This window comes from Phasianus colchicus, chromosome 3 (genome assembly GCF_987193195.1).
Source record: "Phasianus colchicus chromosome 3, bPhaCol1.hap1.1, whole genome shotgun sequence".
NCBI classification, from domain to species: domain Eukaryota; kingdom Metazoa; phylum Chordata; class Aves; order Galliformes; family Phasianidae; genus Phasianus; species Phasianus colchicus.
Window position 1 is genome coordinate 89,807,540 of NC_143438.1, and position 22,436 is coordinate 89,829,975.

General features: G+C 39.8%; 1 protein-coding gene across 2 annotated transcripts in view; it reads right to left on the reverse strand.

Moving 5' to 3' along the window:
* COL22A1 (collagen type XXII alpha 1 chain) overlaps positions 1–22,436 on the reverse strand; it is a 224,729-nt gene that overhangs the window by 120,048 nt on the left and 82,245 nt on the right. For both annotated transcript variants that reach the window (XM_090138032.1, XM_090138033.1), the window contains exons 6-12: positions 14,407–14,530; positions 11,977–12,252; positions 10,863–10,943; positions 10,152–10,265; positions 9,531–9,575; positions 5,608–5,661; positions 4,842–4,877 (exon numbers count right to left, since the gene is read on the reverse strand). In XM_090138032.1, coding sequence (XP_089994158.1) covers positions 4,842–4,877; positions 5,608–5,661; positions 9,531–9,575; positions 10,152–10,265; positions 10,863–10,943; positions 11,977–12,252; positions 14,407–14,530 — 730 coding nt within the window. The remainder of the gene's footprint in view (positions 1–4,841; positions 4,878–5,607; positions 5,662–9,530; positions 9,576–10,151; positions 10,266–10,862; positions 10,944–11,976; positions 12,253–14,406; positions 14,531–22,436) is intronic.

The window sequence follows — 22,436 nt, forward strand, 5'->3', positions numbered from 1 at the left end:
GGAAGACACATCAGAGGGGGGGATGCAAAGATATTCAAAGTCTGGAGGGAAAGTGGTTCTCCAGCTTCATATTACAGGAACAAAGACTTCTTGGGCAAAGTCAGCAAATCTGTAGGAGTCAAGCTTTCTGCCTAGGTCTCCAGCAGCACAGTACAGAGCCTTAGCTATCTGCCTGCTTTTCTATGCTTGGTCCTGCAGTAACTACATCTCTAATAAGCAAGCTACTTCAGAGATATTATACTCATTAGAAATCCTATAATAATTCCCATGAATTTTTATCAGGGCAAGTCATTACCATTAAAAAAAAAGAAAAAAAAAAAAAGAAAATGACATTGTTAGAAGAATATAGACTTCTAAAGTTGTTTCTCATTGCTGAATGTGTTATTATTTAGCAAGAAGAGGAATAGATAAAGCACAAATGGAAAACTCAGATACTCCTGGAAGCATATTATCAACAGAACTCCCATAGGGCACAGTAATCCATAATGAAACCTCCATTCAAGTCTCCACAAATGAAGATGGGTTCTCCTGGTTACTTTTCTCCTCTACAAAGTGCTAGAGTGGCTTTCTATGGAAAAAAATAATTAAAACTCACAGGAGCAATCACTTGACTCAACTCTTCCATTAAAACCCCTTTTTTCCTCTTCTTTGTTTTTCCTACAGGAAAATGTATTAATAACCAAGCTACTCTATACCTTTCCTCTGCATAATAGGAGCCAGAGACTCTTACTCAGTAGCTACAGTGTTGGACAAGCCCTCAGTGGACTGTGGAAAAATCTGTCCCCTCCTGGGCAATGATGCTGTTAGGGATATTCATCAAGAGTTGAACACAAACCCATAAGAATAGATAAGCCATATCTCATCTGCAGCAGTGGCCTCATTGGACACTTCAGCAGCTTATCATCCTGCTATTGCAGATCACAATTAAAAATGACTTGCAGACATCCTGAAGCAGAAACAATGACTTTGTATCGAATAGATCTAGGCAGATGTCTTTCTTCAATGAATTTCTAAGCATTCTTTTTTTAAACACACAACTTTTATCCTCCAGAGCAGACTGCAAAGAATAGCTCCAATGCATACCGCATTAAAAACAACTTCATTTGGTTCCTTTTAAACTAGATGATGGTAAGTTTGTTTTCCCTTAGCATTACCAACCAAATGAAAGAAATATTTCTTAGTGAAGTGCCCCTACCACTCAAAGTGGCTTATTTTCACCATCTACCCTACAAACTTACCACTTCCCCATGCACCTTCTCACCTATGGAGCCTCCTCAGCACAGTTGGCTTTGGGGATATAAGAAAGGGGCTCAGTGCTGCTGGACAATATTCTGTGCTGTGCAAGACAAGATGTAAGTTGCTAGCCTCTAAGCTAAACTTGTTACGGAGGTATTAAAAGGACAGGATTGCTTGTGATGTGGATGGCTGTGCCCCAGGAATGCAAGTCTCATACTGTACAGAACCTCCGTTGTCAAATGCCATTTACCTGACTTTGATCAAGAGTCACTGAAACCCTGTCTTGCTTGAATTACCCTTTAAAATGCTCTACAGTTGTTCTTTCCTCCTCACTCTTCTCCCTTTGGATAAGAGGTCTGAAGGTTTTTCTTATGAGCTCTACAAGACCAGGCTATCTGACCTAACAAATATCTATTTGAATAACACCTATGAAATAAAGGCAAAACATTACCTTCATGGTGTTCATGATATAGAGATCATGTTATAGATTTGGGTATTTCACAGTGTGAAAATTAGAACACTGGTCTCAGGACCTTGTTTAAAGCAAACCAATGAAGACACAGCATGAATTCATGAGCAGAAATGTAACAGACTATATGTAATCTAAACACTTCAAGGGCTGAAAGATGATGGTGAACAGCAGAAATTTAAGATCCAACACAGAGCAGGGGCAACAGAATCACACTTGAATAGGAAAGTTCACCCAAGAGCATATGACATTATCACCAGGAGGTGCATTATGTTACTATCTGTTTTTACATCTATGTGCAATTCTTTCATCATTCTCTGTCAAGCAGAGTTATTTAGGCCTGGCAGAACGTGCTAGGCTGTCAATTGAGACATCACAGCAAATTTCTTGGTTTTCAAAGTCATACGAGGCCTCATGTCAATATGAATTAGGTTTTTAACCACAGCTGCTGTTATCTTCTGGTTTACCACTAGTGATGTGGTTGGCCTGTTACATGTTCTAATATAAGCATCATTCTGGCTTGAACTTAGTGGTGTAACTAGGGAAATAGTCTGGAGAAGCAAGGCCAGTATCTCTGCAGTTGTCCTGGAAAAGCACAGGATTTGCCCTCTAACAAATGCCTCAGACTCCACATAATTGCCCTACACATAATACTTGGCAAAAGCACAGTCTGGCAGGTGTTTGACATTGGCACAGTAGAGAGCAGTAGTCTAAGGGGATGATTTCAAACTCCTCATCTCAATCCTCTCAAAGGTGAGAATCTCCGTCTATCAACACTTAGGATTGTAGCCTTGTCCTTACAAAGGATGTGAATAGCAAAGATTGCTTAGACTGCAACTGTTTGAAGTCCAGTGTCTGATCTGTTTTCCCAGCACTGGCCCATACACACAAAAATCAAGGAAACAAATCTGTCACAGCCAGTGAAAAACATGAATTCATGTTCATGCATCCATTACAGCACAGCAGGAAAACAAAAGGGAGTCATATGAACCCTTTCATTTCAGGTGTCACATTCTTCTGTCTGGAGAGGGTCTCATTTCCTACACCGCCGTCCTCCTTTTTTCAGAAGTATGGATGTCAATTAGCATTGCAGACACTTGCATCCCATCTCTCCACAGTTCTAGTTACCTCTATCTCATGGAGACTTCTTCTGGCACAAAGAAGGAGTCATGGTCTACATCCACTGAATGGAAACCTTTTGCATGGCTGATTCCCCCCAGCCAGCATAAAACTGCTTTCTCCCAAAGGCTCAACTTCACACCTGAAAGCTGACCTTGAAGATGATCTTTTACACTCAAGAACAATTATATACACATAAAATCATTAAGGTTGGAAAAGACCACTAAGCTCATCTAGTCTAAACATCAACCCATAACCACCATGCCCACTAACCATGTCCCTCTGTGCCATATCCCCAGACCTTCTTTTTATTCAAGTCAGTGAGTCACAGCAGATAGACCTGGGATCTCCAACAGCAAAAACAGTGACTCTAAACCATTGGGCACAAATGCATGGGGCACACACACATTGGCTACCACAGCTGAGCACACACTGCTTGAGCTGGCAGGAGTACCAAATAAACAAAAACTGGCCATTAACTCATGGATCTCTGTGCCCACATAGTCATTCAGGGCAGTCTATTTTGTTTGGCTATCCCAATCAAAATAGTTCTGTACAAGCACATCGTGTCTGTTGGACCTTCTTATTTTTACCTCCTGCCCTCCAGATGTGCACACCTTTTTTTTTTCTTCAGGTATGGGGATAACAGAGATGAAGTAATGTTTTCTACCACTTTTTGCAGAGATCAAAACATAAGAAAACAAGAACTTGCTTCAACTGCAGCACAACTTGCATTGTAAACATCATATTTCCCATCAGACTGCTGACTCTCTCCACCTGCCAAGCACAAGCTGGTTTCCAAAGGCTGAATTCTGAGTCTCAGAGGCTAAATACTGGCTGACAGTGGCAGGACTACAGGAAGATGGATGCTGAAATGTGTGCTTTACAACCCCCATGTCTCTAGCCCAGCTCAATAATATTTCCTGCCATGAGCAACCCTCATTTAGATTGTAATTTCACATGACGCATTACCACATTAGCAATCAATAAATCACAGTCACAGAAAGAACAAATGAGAAGATGCAATGGTCATAAATGCCATGTTCATGCTACTGCACCATTCTTCCTTTCAGACCACAAACCAATATTATTTTAAATTCCCTGAGCAGTTAGTTAACCACAGAACTCGTGGAAACCAGCTCTATAGACTTAATCCCATTTTCAGTAGGAAGCATGACTTCTTTATTTCATCCATTTGTCTCCTATACCCTCCTGTCAATGTTTTCCCATTCCACAACATGAAATTCCATTTTAGTGATAAGGAAAACATCCACATCTAGGTGTAATATGGAACTGCACGCAGAAACGGATACTTGTCCTCTGCAGTCTCATTTTGTTGAGGGAAAAGGGGAATGGGCTAAAATTGTCTGGAAACCCAGATCCTTATAAAGGTAGTTTAGTCCAGTTGTGTTTTTTTCCTCATTGTTAATCACAACTGCACACATTTTTCAAGACAGGTGACCCAGCAATTTGCAGTAGTTTTACTCTGTATCTGTAATTTGAAACCTCAAAGTCTTATTTCTCTGTCTCAGCTCATATTTGCAGTAGGAAAATACTCTGGCTTTCATCCTACAGGTTATTAATGAAAAAAAATCCAATGGCAAAAAAGAGTTAGAGCAGTGTCCTCCTAACCCAAATTTAATCCAGTTGAAAATTCAATAAACTTGAACTTATACATTCCATTTACTTTCCATCCTTCCAGCCAGTTGCTTTACAGCATTATCTTCCATGAACTCACAGCTGCTTACATAAAGCAAAGATTATGATTTCAATTTAATAGTTTTACATGTCCAGTGCACAAAGGACAGTCAAAGAATATGAAGGGGAAAAGCAATGAACAATTGAAAGATTTTCTTTAGAGGGAAGCTTAACCCAGCATAAAACTTAGCCACAAAGATCCAACTGTATCACATTTACTGCATCTTGTGCACTCCAAATATACTTTCTGAGATAATGTAAAGCAACAGCTAGCATCTCTCATTTAACTAGTCCAACGAAGGTTTAAATACTACATTACCTTTTCTCCTTTTTCTCCTCTGCCATAGGCTCTGCCCTAAAAATACAAAAAGAGAAGGAAGAGTACATTTGCTAGCAAGAATGTCAAAATGTGCAATAAATATGCATTTCATCCCTTCTTTGATATCTACATGCCACAAATACATACATACACACGTAGTCACAGAACAGATAACATGGGGAAAGTCATTTTTTGCAAAATTCCTTGATAATAATTCAACAGAAAACTCATCACCAATTCTCCTACTTCAGCACCAGAAAAGCATCTTATTTGATATCCATGTTGGAGTCTAAAACTACATTACCAAAATAAAAAATGCCAACAAGCATTAACAGAATGAGTTTTACTTAGGGATAAAGATTTTCTTGTGTAGAAACTCAGCCTGGCATTTGTATTAACTGAAGTTGGAGAAAGCTGGATCTTGGTCAGCTGGATGTATGTTTTTAGGACTGATTTGCATCTTATGAGTACAATTGCCTCTTACTGTCCTCTGCTGGATGTACAGCTGTGCTAAAACCAAGTACAGCCAAGTCACTGATTGAAAGGCTAATACTAAGTTAGTTATCAACTGAGGTCAGGGATGATTCAATTCATTTTCCTCAGATATACCAACAAATACTAGAAATACCAGCTTCTCCCTGATACAAAGGCCCAGCAAGAAAAACATTCAGAGTACCCCAGCATCACTGTAAAAGTTCACAGTAGAGGAGAGACTACTTGTATTCTATTTCCCTTACTTGAAATTGTTCTGATACTTCTTACTTACTGACTCCCCTTTTTCTCCTCTGGGTCCAGGAAGCCCTTGGCTGCCACTTTCTCCCTTGGAAAAGAAGAAAGGTCATTGGTAACACAGAGATATTTCACCCCCTTTCTGACAGGCACAGAAATAACAGATGAGATGTCCTCTTACACCTCCCTGCTGGCCTCACTTGTAAGTTGTACCACGTTGGTGCTTGCATTTCATGGGTAGCTTTGTTTGCTTTGGGGTTTGTTTTGGAAGGCAGTGCAATGAAAATTTGGCTGAGATTGTGGACACTTCTTTTTCCACCTCCCTCCAGTGACAAGATTTCAGCTCCTGTCAGAAGTCCAGAAGGAAGGATATGGTGGACTTCATTGCATTTATAACGACTTGGATGAATTATATACTTTTTTTTTTTTTTTCATATGAAAACATTGCTAGAAGTCTTCCAGGTGCACTGGCAAGGCACAGAGGTACTTCAAAAGTCATTATTTTCTGGTAAGTTGGGAAGGACTTAGAAAGTTGGTTTGCATAAGACCAAGAAGGTGAACACCTAAGATGTGGAAAAAAATAAACCTGCGAATATTGTCAAGATTTTAGAGTTATTTTTATACTTCCAATTTAAAACAAAAACAAAAACACATTGTTTTGACTCACACCACATTTTCAAGATCTGCTAGCAGAAAGGTACAACACACACAACTACTGTCACTGCTTCCTCAAATGGAAATGAAAGAAAGGTAACATACAAAAAGATGGCTAAAGAGAGATTTTTTTCCTCCTCCTATCAAAAAAATAAAAATAAAAAATAAAAAAACAGCCCACAAAGAAACCACAAAGAAACAAGTAGCCATTACTCTTTCTTCAGACAAGGACTGAATAAGCCAGCAGCTATTGCTAATCTAGTTAAAAAACAAGCAACCAACAACAGTGACAAAAACCAACACCAAAACCCAAACCAAAGCAACAACTAAGAAATCTGACTTAGCCTAGGAAAAGAGTGCTACAGTTGTCTCCCCTTTCTTACCATTATCAGCCTCTCCACAGATCCCCATTTTGGAACAAGCAGGTTGCTTTGGTTTTGAACACTGACCTAAAAGTACTCCCTCGTGGGACTAATTTCTCAGGTTACTCCCATAAACTGAATAATGAATCAGCTTCTTTCCTGGGTTCTTATACAGCTGCAGAGTCCCTTCTAGGGTATTTCTCAGTATTGGTCTTTAAATTGTTATTTGATAATGCCCAAGTGTCTACAGTCCCCCTAAATACTCCTTGAGTTCAAGTCATTTAGGATTTGATTTCAGCCATGCAAATCACTCCTAATTAGAGATGCTCCATACTAATAATGTCTCTATAAAAAATCGTGACTTCTGACTCAGAGCCCTGACATCACTGTTTCCACCTTCTTGTGATAACTCCTTTCCTTCTTAATTAGTTTACTTTAAATAGAGACATTTAAGTAATTACTGCATAATCTTTTCTCATGCTGTACTTGCTTGACAGCACATTTTAAACAACTACACTCTTAGGTTTGATCTTTATTTATTTAATTTACTTAGGCTTTCTTGAAGACACAGCTCTCTGATTTATGTCACACAACAGCAACACAGCTTTCAAACATAACTCATCTCAGAAATGAGGAGACAAGCTGAATGATTCTAAAACATATTATGGACACTTCAAAGCCATAATACAGAAGCCACTGATTTCTATGTGACCTGGTTTACAACATGTTAATATTGGGTTGCTGCAGATAGCATCCACTTTCTACCACTTCAGCATTTTAGTCTGGGTACCTCAGTAACACAGTGAGGAAGAGAGAGGCATTAGTTTCTGCACATAGAGCACAGACTGTGACAAGCTGGTCTTTAGCTGATCTCTGCAAGAACTGCTATTGACGATGCTAATAATTTAATTTTTGCTAGTAAGGAATCATAGAATTGTGCAATTGTAGAATTATTAAGGTTGGAAAAGACCTCTAAGTTCATCAAGTCCCACCATCAACTCGCCACCACTAAACCATGTCTCTAGGTGCCACATCTATTTATCAGTTTATCCTGAACAGGCAGCTCTGTCTTATTCTCTGTCATACTACTTGAGCCACTCCCTTCGACTACCCTCTAGAAGGTGGTCTTTTACCTACTTTAGAAGAGTTTTTCATGTCTAAATATGAATTACAATCATTGAAGGAAGGTGAGCCATACTAGCCATAGAGCTGGCCACCGTGATCCATCAATGCTGAGAGCTGGCAACCATCCCCAGAGACCAAAGGCATGCCCTGGGGATGAACCAAATCTGTGCTTTGCTAGCAGATAAAGAAGCTAAATTGTCTGTATTCAACCATCAGTTACGTTCTCATCCCCAGTTCTACGAGCTGTCACACAGTCCTGCCTTGGCAGTATGCAAGTCATGGACCACTAAACTGAAGGAGAAATGACACATAGCTGCAGAGCCACTGAGTCACCCACTTTGGGGGAGTGGGACACCCACTTAGGGGATCTGTTAATGAAAGCCTTCTGATGCAGTGCTTGGACATGCCCGTCAAGTAATCACCTAATATCTCCCACACAGTGCTGCTTTATACAGTACTGACATCCTCACCAGTGCAAAGACCTTTTCAAAGCAGAGAAAGACAACAGGATGTTGCTGCAGGGTGGTTTTATTATAATCATAATCGTCCTTCTGCAGCCTCCTCATGACACTACTGACTCCACCATTCTTCAAAACAGACCCTTATTATTTAAGCTGTCACATATTAAAATAGAAAGTTACTATTTATATTCTCATAAGGAAATAATTTCTGCAGTTTCAGTTGTGCACATCAGAGCATCAATGCACCTATGATCCTTATTGTCACGAGAAACATACCCCAAAGCACATATCCTCATAATTCAAAATTTCTCTCTGCAGGCAGGAGAGAAGCTGACCCATAAAACAACTAACAAAAAGAAACCACCACCAACTAAAAACAGTGCTGAGGATATCTGGCCTTCCAGAACCCTCAGATTTTTCCTCTTCCCTCCAACAGGGAGTTGTTTCAGGACAGCTGAATACCTTTTCCTGGGTTGCAGGTAGTTTTTTCACCAGTTTCACAGTGACTGAATTTTCAAAAGTGATTCAGATGGACACAGTTCTGAATACAGATTGTGCCCCAAAGGCTTTTTAATCACACAGATGGTGAAAATAGGAACCACCACCATGACCAACTTTCATCTCCAAAGCAATGCGAATCTCTGTTTTCTTCCACTACAATTGCTCCCCTCTCAATCTGCTGTTTCACATCTCTAACTGGAGCCAAACAAGAAGCAGAATGTTTGTGTTGAAGGTATACATATGGGCGTCGAAGAAGGTTGCAGAATATGCAGGATAATACGGAGGTTGCACTGTGAAATTTAAAGCAACAATCACAACCATTCTCCTAACCTGTTATCTAGGAAGAAGCATACTAAGGGTAGTGGTCTGTATTTAATAAAAGCTCATGACTCAAACACACTTGATAATAACAGACTGTGGGTAACTCATTGCCCCAGTCTCAAGAGATTTTGTAGAGTAATTGAGAGGCTGCTGCCTAACCTACAGCTCTCTATTGCTGCTGAGCAAGGCTCAGCACAGAAGGGTTTCCAGGTGACTCATCATGAAAGTTGTGCATGACATAGTCAATTACACTGGTTTGCAAAAATGCCAGTTTATAAGCAGCAGGAAAAGCTTTTGGAATACATTTATTCTAAAGTAACGTAGAATAGAAACAGAGATTCAAATGCAAACCTAGAGAAAAGATGTAAGTCAGGCAGAGCCCCCAGCACTCCAAGGATCATTGAAATGCATCTAAACTAAGTGATATGCTAAATTAATTCTTATTTCTCAAAATATTCAACTCCTCAGCATACTCTGAATTTTTTTTTTTTTGCTGCTGTTTTTATTAAACAGATGAATAAGCACATCCTACTGACCTTTTGACCTTTAGGACCTTCAGGGCCAATTGAGCCTCTCTCCCCCTAAAGAAAATACATGATTAGTCAGACTTCATTATATAATGCAGTGAGAGGCTCAGTCCCACAGCCTCTGAGAACAACAGAAAAGTTTTCTGGTTTTAGGGGATAGCAGACTGAAAATGACATGTCCTCAAGAGAAATGACTGTGAAGCTGGCTGCTCAAAGATTGCAGTCACAACCAACAGAAGCAACCACTTGATCATTAAAAGGTATGAGATTTTTTCAGCATGGCTATATTTACCTCCAGAATTTCTTCTTACTCATTTGAAGAAGGATATACACATCTGAAGTAGATAAAAATAACCTGTTTGTTTTCAAAGCTATTGCCAAGACCATCAGTGTAGTCAAAACTCACTTTGTTAGATTAAGAGAAAACATCTGGAAAGATTGCCATTACCTCTACGGAGATCTCATCTGTGAATAACACGTCTAGCTCTTTCTATTAAATACTTACCACCCTAGATCTAAAAGCACATCACAAATAAAAGCAGTCCTTCTTAGAACTCACTTGCATGGGTATCATGCCTCTATTTCCAAACCCATACAACGCACCAAAAAGAAAACACGCTCAGCACTCACCTTTTGTCCAGCAGAACAGGAGCAATTGAAAGTCTTGAGGTGGGCAACTTGCTCACTGCCAACAGTAGGCCTCACTTCCACCGGAGGTGCTTCTGTCAGGACCGTGACCTGGCACTATATCCAAACACTCAAAGTCATGATGAAGCCTTGATGATAGAAAGCTTTCTCTTCCACCCACTTTAGAGAAACTGAATAGGCATTACTGGATAATTCATAGTTAAGTATAGTTAGGAATTAAATACCATAAAAGCAATTCATTCAAACAGTAGAGGAAAATGTGGCAAAATGAACAATGAGACTCTTTAACCAGGATCGAGGGGAGAAGAGGGAGAGTGGAAGTGTCTACTGAGAGCTGGGCACAGGAAACTAAGCAGTTATTGGCACTGTGTTAGCTTTTCCCAAATAAAACCAGTGGGATTCATGCTGAATATTTTATGCTGAAGTTCTTTTGTTCCATCATCACTTTAGACTTTTGTTTGCCATGACAGTTTGACAGGGGAAAAGTGACTTGGAAACTTCAAACTCCTCATACTCATCACTTTACATTGGTTCTCTTCAGGCACTGCTAAATTACCAGTTATATAGCTAGGTTTGATTAACCATCCTTATAAAAATGATAAAACCACACTGTCATATATTTCCCGGTTTGTGTAATAGATTTCAACAAAGAGTGTTCATATGAAAATAAATTAATGACAAAAAGAAGCTTACTGGTCCTGTAGGAATGTCACAGCAGGTCTCCAGCTCAGCATGCCGAGAATCACAGTAAATAACCATCCGCTGAAGATCAAACTGGTAGACAAAGTGAGGCAAGTCTCAGAGACATTGAATTATTAAAGACTGCATGTCCTTTTGTTTGGATATGTACAGTGCAGAGGAATACAAATAAAATCCAGATAGAGCTAAATTCATAATGATTCTGTGGCTCTGTAGCCAATCTCTCTCCATCAATAATGGACCAGTACCTCAGCATTCTCCAAGAGAGCTGTGTTAATGAGCTTGATATGCCTATCACACCTTTAAGCAGTTTTTAATACAAATAAGGTTTGCTAATTTCTTTGTCCTGGCCAAATTCCTGTCTGAGAAAACATACTCTGCCCACCTACTTCCTAGAATGTCATCTAGACTTAAGTTTTGTTCTTCTTCTTTTGCACCTTGTGCCTCCTGACCATTTACCCCAGCATGAGAAATCTTATTAGCACTTTCAATATGCACATTCCATCCTTCTTGTGCAGCTTAGAAAGATTAACTAAGTCTCAAACCACCAAACAATCATGCTTAAGTTATACCAGGTTATCACAGCTACCAGGCAGTCAGATCCAAAGTGCAGGTCTCAAGTTCAATTGGAGAAAGAGACATTAATATCAGGTTTATTTTCCAAGGAGCTGAGACTATATTGTGACTCAAATGAGTTAACAGGCTTCCTTTTTTCACCTTGCTGTCACAGGTGGAAACTTTCATAATGCCAGACTGGACAACAAAACACCCTCATATGGGTAGCTCAATATTCATTTTGATAGTCTTTGTGAATGATTTTGTCTCTGATCTTAATGATACTGCTTTCTGAGACTGGTCAGAAATATGAAATGGGTTTCTCATTTTTAATCCCTTTCACAGAGATACTGGCAGTCTCACATAAGCAGGCAACAAGTCTTGTACACAGCGAGATGCCTGCCTGTTTTATCTACGTAACACAGGTAACATTTCAGCAGTGCTGCTTCAAGAAAAGAGCCAATTATAATATAAGCACCCCAAAACACAGCCACATGCTGAATGCTCAGTGCTGAATGCTACACCAGTTCTAATCAGCACACTCAGTACTTACATCAATGGGGACACTATCATACAAGCGTTTGCCAATCACAGTCTTTCCTTGAATGTCGATATTTTCCCTGTCTTCAATAGGCAGCATCTGCACAAGCTTGCAGTCTATGTACAGTGAGACAGCCGTTGACTGAATGCTGAGGGCAATTTTGTGCCAGCTGCGATCAAAAAGATCACTGACTCGCGCACTTCGAAAGACCACTCTCACAGCATCCTTGGTGAGCCCAATGGCATTGTACTCCACAGCTTTGTTCTCTCCATCCAGTCGAATCGAGACCTGAAAACAAACAAAAGTAATGCAAGTGTTACTGCTAATAAAACACACAGTCTCCTCCTTCTTACTTCCTACTTGCCAACTAACACTCCGAAGCCAGAGATGGTACAAGATGAGGTTAGAAGCCCAAGCAAAGAGCAGAGGACATTACTTGGGTATGATATTAAATTGGATGGATGCCTATAGCTGTTCTAAAAAACAAGACTGGGCAGGGCACAGGTTTGAGCACAACCCTATGATCATCTATAGCCATCACTCACGAGCAGATTCCTTGGCATGTTTTCATCCCATACCACTGTGATGCCTCCTAGGCAATGTTTGGGCATGGCTGAGTAGTATCACATGTCCAGAATGTCTCTCCAAAGTTTTACAGACAAAGCTGAGCCTGTTCTGGATCCTGTACAATCCTCCACTACTTCCCATCAGAATAGACTCTGCTATTTAGACACCATCACATGTTCTCAACTCATCCCATTGGGCATGAACAAATCCCTCATTTCCTGATAAGAAAACAGCCTGCTGAGCTGTACTGCCTACATGTTATTTCAGACACTTTCAAATGAAAACCAAAACAAACAATAATGATTATGCCTTAGGCTCAGAGGAGACCTAGGACCAGGTTTTGCACAGTATGGATTCAGCCAAACCGTGCAACTTAAAGACAGTGCTAAAGACTGGTTCCTGGCCTAATTCAGTTAATTAGAAATGGAAGAGACAGTGCTTAGGGATGCAGGAAACCTAGAAGGGATAAAAGATGGCCTCAATAGTCTTCTTTTCAGTATAAATCAAAGAAGTGTAGCACACAAGAAACAAAGTCCTAACTGACCCCTCTTGGGCAAAGCACTTTCAGTGAATGAAAACAAAAGTCCCATTTCATATTGTATTAAATCATGCCACTACATTTGAAACAATGCAGAATAAATAGCTCACCATTGCCTCTCTCCATCTTTCTTTTATCTCTGCCTTTCTGCCCCCACAAACTATTCTACGCATACCCCACGTTGCAAGTTATGGAGTGGGCAAAAATAGGCTTCTGAAGACATGATACCTTTAGTTCATTTACAAATTGATTTTCTCTTTTACAAAGTTAAGCAGTTACTAGCCAGTAGCAGGGAATGGAGCAGAGCACAGAGCCTGCAGGGGAAGCAGCAGTGCACTCACGAGTTGCAGACCTGGAAGCAGTTTGGCAGCACTGGCACTAAACTGTACCTGATGGAAGTCACATAGGCTACCTCTAGACTTCACCCAAAATATGCATGCAACAAGGACCATAGTGGCTGGAAATGCCCCCTCAGATCAGTGCTAGCTCAGAAGTGCCTGCAGTCCATAAGCTAAGCAGGTCTGCAGACTTACAGTGGCCCAAACACTACTGGACACACGAAACAAGGCTCTTGAGGCTCTAAGACAATTCTAGCACTATAGTTTAAGGAACTTTTGAAAACATTACTGAGAATCTAGAGTTCTTTTTCTCTCCACGTCCAAGCAGTTCAAGTTTCAGCTGTCGCTAACAAAACATACGAAACTGAAAAACAAACAACTCAACCAAACCACCTCCTTCCAAAGCACACCTGAACCTCTACACTACATCATGCTGCTAAGAATGCCACATAGGATCAAGTGACCCACTGTTACAGGATTTTTCTTCCATGTTCCTGAGAATACCTGCCAAATACTATTGGATCAAATTCTGCAGCAGCCAAGACACATAGCACAGTGTTATGTCCATTTCCTAAGTAAAGAGTCCATAATGTCTTCAGATGATAACTAGAATGTACGTAGGCAAACCTGCTATAGCACACTGCTCTCTTGTTCTGCTGTGTATCTGTGTGGCTATCCTTTCCCAACGAGGCAAACATCCAGTTTTTCATTCACCAGAACCCTCCACATCCTTCTCCACAGAGCTGTTCTCCTCCCAGTCTGTACACATACCCAGAAGCAGTTTCAAGAGCTGTATTTCCCCTACTCTTTCCAACTAACACATATATCTGCATGCTAACAAAAATCAAGGTCTGTGCAATACTTCCTCCAGGGTTCAAATTAAAAGTAAAACAGCAAGAAAAACTGAAAATTAAGGAGTGGGAGGTTAAGGCAAGAAGGCTGATTCATGCAGTCAGAAGGAAACAAGGCTGCTCTTTCTGGCAGCAAAGGGCCTCATACCTGTGGTATGCCATACTTGTCAATAATCTGCCAAATATACCAGTCTTCTTTTCTGGAAGCCTTTCGGAATTTGAAGGTAGTTACAAAGGCATATTCATCAGGCAGACCTTGTGGGAATACATCTCTGGCATGGGGAGGGAAAAAGACAGAAATGTATCAGGCATAGCAATGTAGAGCACAATTTCTAAAACTCTGCTTGCCCCAGCAATGCTTCCCAAAAATATCACGTAGCTCCCACAAAATCTGCTGTATTTGGCAGCCTGAAAAGCAATGAACATGAGCTTGTTCCCTCCATGTGGTTCTGTCCTTGAGGAGACCTTCTCTATTCCAACACAGAAGTTCTCAACTTAAATAAAGAACAGTGAAAACTTCATAATTGGATCCATCAGGTCAAAGCAGCTGAGTTGCACCTGATGCTTTAGCTCACACATTCAGTAAATCATATGCTCTTCTCTAGGTACATAGGAGATCTGTGACATATGGCAATGGACAGGCACACCTAAAATCCTCTATGAATGTACCAAGTTATAGCAATAAATATTGTAATATTTCCCCAAAACAGGCACAACACCTCATGTCTGCCCCAGAAGATTTTCCTTAGCTGGTGGCCTGGGAGAACAGTACCTTCTTGAATCACGCTTTATAATTATATTAGGCAGAAATTTACTCATTGTGACTCCATCATCCATGCATAAATCTGAATTTACAAAAAGCAGAACTGTTTGACTCAGCCCCAACATAAGAACATACCATAAGTGAGAAGACAGGACCAGACAGAAGTGATAATTTACCCAGTATCACCATTTTTTGTCATTAGCTGTAAATGGACATCTACAAATGAGAACAAACAAAACAAGCATGTCCTCCCTGCCTCCAACTCTGTGTGATTCAAGGGCCAATTTCAGAGACAACTACAATTACTATACTTATAACTTCCTATGCACGGTCTTTTCCGTTCTCCCCTTGACGTCTAGTAAACTTACAACATCCACAACATCCATTGGCAAGTAATCAACTACTCTACTACCCACTGTATAATGAGCCTCTTTTTGTTTATTTAGGACTTAGTTCTTGCAAGGGGAAACATAATGAACCAATTTTTTTTCTTTTTTTCTCTCTTTTTTTTTTTTTGGTAAATGCATTCATGATTCTATAAAATTTGTTTATATTGCCCCTAAGCTATCTCTTTTTTCCCAGTTGAATAGTCCCAGTTAACTTCATTGTTCATAATGCCCAAGCCAGCCTGCTCCTCTGATTAATCCTAAATAGGCCTTTCCTAAATATCATATCTTTGCTTCTGGACATCTGAGCAGAGAGGCATAAGCACTCATTAAAAAATACAGGCAACAGCAGCAATTAATAAAGAGGAATACACTGAAAAGTGATTTTCTTAAGGAATACTTCACAGTTAACCCAAAGGCATTCTCAACTAGAAGCTGTTACCGGCATTTAAAGCAAAAATCTCATACTCAAAATTTCCAAACTGTTGTGTTTTACAATTACAGCAAATGTTGAAAGCCATAATGTTCAATCATCTTTTAATCTGTGCTTTGAATTTCCTACTTTTTAGCCAAGTTAGAAATTCAGAACAAGTATTACTGTGGCTTCTTCCACTACTGTAATTTTTGCTGTATAAAAAGCCCATGGAGACTGTATACCATTACAAGCTGGTCTTCCCACTGAGGACATAGGAACTATCTGAGGCTTTCCATCACAAGAGAAAACATAGTCAGGCTCCCACCAGCTTGTTTACCACCAGTTTCTTCCCTTTGGAGAGTTGACAAGGTTGTCTCAATACTCAGAAACAGCTATTCACAAGCCATACCTCCCTGATACATCAGCATGCCAGCATCCACTTCCCTCAAGGCACACAAGATAACTTAAGATCCCCACTCTTTGGGCTGAAAAAAGAAACCTGTCAGACATCACTCTGTTGGCAGAGATGCTATGGTGAATAACACTGGTGTGACTGGGGCACTGAGAGCCACCAGGACTAGGGAATACTTGGCAGGAGGGAGCCATGTTGGTCACATCAGCCCTCCCAAAAAGGCACCCATCCAGGTCTCTTTCACTGCTGGCCTGTCTTAGCACAAGTTTCTTGTCAAATGGCTTTGTATACTTTCTGTCTCTAAGTTTGTCAGAGAAGAAGAGGCATGTCTTGGCTTTTACCACCACTGACAGATTGGGCTGTTTTCCTTCACCCCATCAAGAAACTCCACAAGGCAGCAATGCTGATAGTTGAAAAAGCATTTTTTATCAGTGCATCCTCTTGAACATTTCTAAGTAAGAGTGGTGTTAGTGGGAAGACTTCCCTGTGGCTCAACTCCTAAAACTTTGCTATTTCACAATATGAGTCTAATGCACTTTCCTCGCTCACTCCTTACCACCTACCTTCACCATCATAACTGGATGTAGTGAGCTTCAACCCAGCCCCTTAGGAACCTGATCTGCATTTTGGGCACAGGTCGTCCTACTGACTTACTCATCTGTAGTGACTCTAACTGTAGCATTACTACTTTGCAAAGGGAGTAGTTATACGAACGTATGGTTGGGTTTAATCCCTTGTATTGATAGCATAGTGAGCCTGACAGTCTGCAAGCAAATCTGGTGGCAGGCCTCCGTGCTCAGTCTCTCCGGATACCTCTGAGCTGGGAACATGAATATCACCATGAAAGCCAAATTCAGAAAAGGTTTTCAGATGCTTAACGCCCACAGAAAAAATAGGAGTTAGGCAGCTAAACATCCTCATAAGTCCAGCCGCACCTCATCACACTGTGGCTGACAAATAGTCCATTGAGTAGATTTAAAGTGATAGAAGACTATAATGACCTATTCGCAGTCACCCTCAGCTGATTTTTTAAGGTGTTGAAGAACTGACTGCAAGCACAAGCCAGAGAAGGGATTCCTGCCAAAAGCAAACCTGAAAACACTCTCATTGCTCTGAAGATATGACAAAAGCTGTTTCTGAAGTCCTTGGTCCCTGCATCTTTTACAGAGATGCATTACTGCATAAATAACAACACCTCTGTTTATGAGTTTTCATTTCTTTCCTCACTAAAAAGTCATCTCCATCTAGAAGCTCAAATTTACTCAGGAACTGCTGTCCTCAGAAATGTTTTATTTCCTTCTTTTATTCAGGCTGAACTGAGCTGATGATCCATATTATGGACCTTTGCTGGATGTCTGGTACCTACAAGGGAGCTCTCTGCCAGCTCCTTGGTCTATAACTCTGACAACAAGATGGATTGCAGAAGAACTTCTTATAAAACTCTAAGACATAAGAATCCCCCAGGTGCTGCAGGTTAGTCTAGGAGTTAATTAACCCATCTCCAAGGTCAGGTGAATCACAACTTCTACAAAGGAAAAATGGAAATGGTAATGGCCAAGGAGGAGGCTCTCTTAGCCATTACCCACTTACACAACATGGTCTCCTTCTTACACGTATTTTTTTAGCATAAAAATTTACATCTGTAATAATCAGCATGAGATCCTACAACTATAAAAATAATACAAATGAGAAAATAAGATTATCAGTTGTCATTTTAGACATTTAATGTAATGGTTACTAATAAGGTGCTTGCAGTTGATTAAAAAAAGACACAACCCACGTATCTGAAAATTCAACCCTTTTCACAGCAGCTAAAAATCACTAACAGTCAATTTCCCTAGAGCCTGTGAAATGAGGCTCGAGAAAGCCAGTTCATTTCCACACACATCAGATAACTTAAGGTTGTTAAGATGGCAGAAGTGGAAGATGAAGAAAGAAAGAAAGAAAATAAGCATAAGGTTCCAGCATCACAAGAAATTTTGTGACAGGTCACAGACCAAACCTGCCAGCTGCCTCTGGTCGTGGGAAGAAAAGGTGAAAGGGAAAAAGACATGGCTGTAAGAGAGAAGTAGAGAGGATGCAGTACTGAAGCACACATCACAGAATCACTGAGGATGGAAGAGACCTATTGAAATCAAGTCCAACCCCTCTGCTCAAGCAGGGTCAGCTAGAACCAGCTGTTCAGAACTATGTTCTGTAAGGTTTCCAATATCTCCATGGATAGACACTCCCCAACCTGTTACATTGTTTGACTACCATTTCATTAAAGAAGGTTTTTCTTGTGTTTAGATCAAGTTTCATGGTTTTAATTTATTCCCATTGCTTTTTGTCCTGTCAGTGGATCCCACTCAGAATTCTGTCTCCATCTTCTTTGCTTTATATCCTATCAGGTATATATGCACATGGATAAGATTGCTCCAGAGCCTTCTCTTCTACAAACAGAAGAATCTGATCTCTCTCAGCCTTTCCTAATAAGATATATATATGCTTGAAAATAAGTAAAGAGCAAAGAAACATTCAACAGGATTCATGTTAAGTGCAGGAAGTTTTGGCAGCTCTTGATAGAATGTTCTTCTCTGTGGTACAGAACTGATGATGATACCAAGGCAAGAGCTCACGAAGGAACCTAAGACAACTGAAGACAAAGTTGAAGTAAGGATCCAGAATGCCCTTACCCACATCCATAAACATATGCATGCTGAAGAAAAAAATAATATTTAAAAATTGGAAAGAGCAAACAGATCATGACTAAATGTCAGGACAAGCAGAATCAGATCAGGCAAGAGAAGAGTGAGGGATATACATGGCAGGAGGAAGGATTAGAAGAAAAAATTGGAGGACAGAATGGGAAAAAAAAGTTTGTAGGCTTAGGATCAAGAAGATAAATAAGTACGTTTCACATGCAACTAACCTGGCACTTTGTAGAAGTACTAGTTACTTATATAAAATAATACAGACCCTTTAAAAAGATAATAAAGTGAATTAAACATAATACTCAGTTAATGATTTTGTATCTAATTATGAGATGTTGCTATCAGTTGCTAAATATTGCTTGAGGTTATCTGCAAGACAGGACAGATGTTTTTGTTTTGCTTATTATCAGTTATCAGCTCTGTAAGCTTTATGAGATTTCATTTTCTGTGAGCAATGACCCTGTATGTAGCATCTCAGAATCTTGACGTCCAACAAGTAAAATGGACTGAACATTCAGATGCTTTCTGCAGTTACATATCCATTTGGCTTAATTTCCAAACCACAGGAGTCTGTAAGTTAAAATACAAGAGGCCGAAAACAGAAAAATTCTCTAATTCTTGTTTCAGTTAACCATTTAATGGGAAGCTTAGTCATTTTGATTAACTAATTTAGGATATTTTATTTGTAATTCTCCTGGACAAAAAAAATATTCTACTTATTTTAAAAACAACATCAACAGATAAATGGATGAAATCTGAGCAGGCAGAAAGTCATCATAGTTGGTTGGCCTGTCTCTGCTTCTTCAGTCTTTCTGAGAGAATATCAGCAACATCAAAAAACAACAAGGTACTTTAAATCTTAATTTCTAAAAGGAATGCGGATGGACAACTCTCTATAAACCGTAGTAACTTGTTCCAGAATTTAAATACATCCATTAAAAGTGTATATTTCTTCCACAATTGGTTTTTGGTGCTGCTAACAGGTAGACATTGACTTTTAGCCTAGCATTATTCATTGCTCTACAGACCCTTCACTAAACTTTGATTCCCCAAAGGTTCTTACAAATGGTGAACGCTTCAATTATTAACATCTTAATTTTATCTGGCTACATTGTACTTCTTCTAGTGTTTCTCACTATTAGACTTGTTTCCTCTTTAACATTCCATTCACTCCATTCTTATCTACTGAACTGTGGACACAAAGACTGAACACAGCATCCTCATAGTAGTGACAGAGGTCCCCATACTGGAGACAGTTAACTCGTGTTTGATTATTTCTGCTTATAACCCCAAGGATTGTATAATTTCTGTTTCCCAGAGCTTCATATCAGTGAATCATCACTCCCAGAATTTCTTAACCAGAATCTGGACTTCCCTACTTCATGGGCTTCTTTCTGTGTGGTCCTGGTGATAACTCCCTCTAGTGATAGCAAACATGCTATCACTTGCTGTTAGAAGCCACAGCAAGTAAGGATGCTATCCAGAAACTTCAGTGAGCTTAAAAATTGATTTATTCCCCTTTCTACACACATGTAATGTTTATATGCCCTGTCAAGACCAAGGTGTCTGAGTTTACCAGCCTTCTCCCAGATGATGAATTTGAATTTACTTACCCTGAGACTTGATATCATTTAAGGACTTTAGAGTGAAGAGTTTGCCTTTCAATATAGTATATTTGTACTTTTATTTTTTTCAAGACTCTATGTTTAGATGGAGAGAGAAGGAGAGGAGTAAAAGGAGAGAAAGGAAAATCAATCCAGGTGGGCTGCAGGTTGAAAAAATGTTGTGAAATGAAACAAATGCAAATCACAGGACAATCTGAAAGATGCAATGAACTAAGTAAAAGAACCAAGACTGGAAAAAGAAAAAAAAAATCAACAGCTTTTCTCCATAAGAAGAAAAATAATTCCCATAGATTTTTTAAGCTGAAGTTCAAACTAGCTCAGTGAAATTTATTGCAGGGATGTTAATGATGACAATTCAATCTACGTCTTGTGGTTACTCAGTGAAATTAGGCACTCACTCTTCCCAAGGCTACTGCTAGCAGGACTGAGATGACAACCTAAAGAGAAACCATTCTGATAGTCTATGACAAAGCTGACAGCCTCAGGTTATAAAAGGCTCTAAGGACTGAATTGACAGTGACAGAGGATTAAAAATTGCTCATTCTTTTAGGAGATCTAAAACGTTATTAGCTAACTGAAAACAACTTCTACCAGGAACTGGTCTCTTGCTATTAACAAATATATATTAATGTATTCTGAACTAAAGCTTTCAGCAGAATACACACTTGCACTCAGAGACTCACCATTGTTATAGAATTTTCAGTGTAGGGAGTTACTTTGGTAGCTTGTAGAAGACAATTTTTAAAAGAGACATTACAGCTCTGTATATGGCATTCAGATTATGCAGTAAATTATTTGCTAATATTTGAAGTACTGAGGCACAAGTGAGCTTATAGAGTCTTTTGCATTGTCTCAACAGGATTCAGATACATTCTAAAGACCAGAAATAGGCTGTAGACATGTTCAATAATGATCAAGGATGCCTGAACTGCAGTTCTCTATCGTCAGAACTGTTAGACTCTGTATTACTTTGGCATTATCTTAACTTTGGAGTTAATTTTCACCTTACATATACAGTTAACTGACAGATGAGCAACTGATAGGAGGAGTTTCTTCTAACTGCACAGAGTTTGTTCATAGAGCTTGGTATATCCTAGACACCAGCAAACTCCTCTAAGATTTCTTTATTAAAACTTGTTTTTACTTTTCCTACTTAAGACAGTATGTTCAAAATAAGCCTTACATCAAAGATAATGGACTCTCAGCAGGATCCTTCCCATCCCACGGCAGAGCCCCATGCATTTGTGATGCCCTCACATACAGTGCAACTCCCCTTCTTCACTGTCCCAGCCTGGCCCTCCTGAAGAACCCATGTCCATGGTGGGTGGGGTATGCTACCTCATCTCTGTGATCCCAGTGAGATCAATGCCCTCTCCATATTATGTGGCGGATCTCTACCTAGTAAAGATTCAGATGAAACTCCAGCTGTGCCCAGGGTGTAGAAGATATGAGAACCTCTGGGAGGCAGAGACCCAGGTCATGACTTGCATCTCCTACTCTGTTCTTGATGCCAACAGTGAAAAAGTTTAGACCACCATGCAGACAAGACCCACATCACCAGCTGTATCCATGAAGTAGAAGACACAGGTCTTTGGAGAAGCACAAACTGCAAATCCAGCTTAAGATAGTTAGAGTTGATAGTCTTGAAGATCTTTTCCAGCCTGGATGAGTTTATGATCCCCTATCTCAGTGGGAAAGCTACCAAACATTTCCTTTAGATTCACTTTACTAAGCTTTAAGTTCTTTTGTGAATTTCTTAATGTTGCTCCTAAAAACCATTGACAATACACAGAAACTAGTTCATTCTCTATAAGGATAGAGCCTCATGTGGCTATAGAGGATCTCAAGCATCTGTTACAAATTTTGTGCCAGCAGGACTGAAAG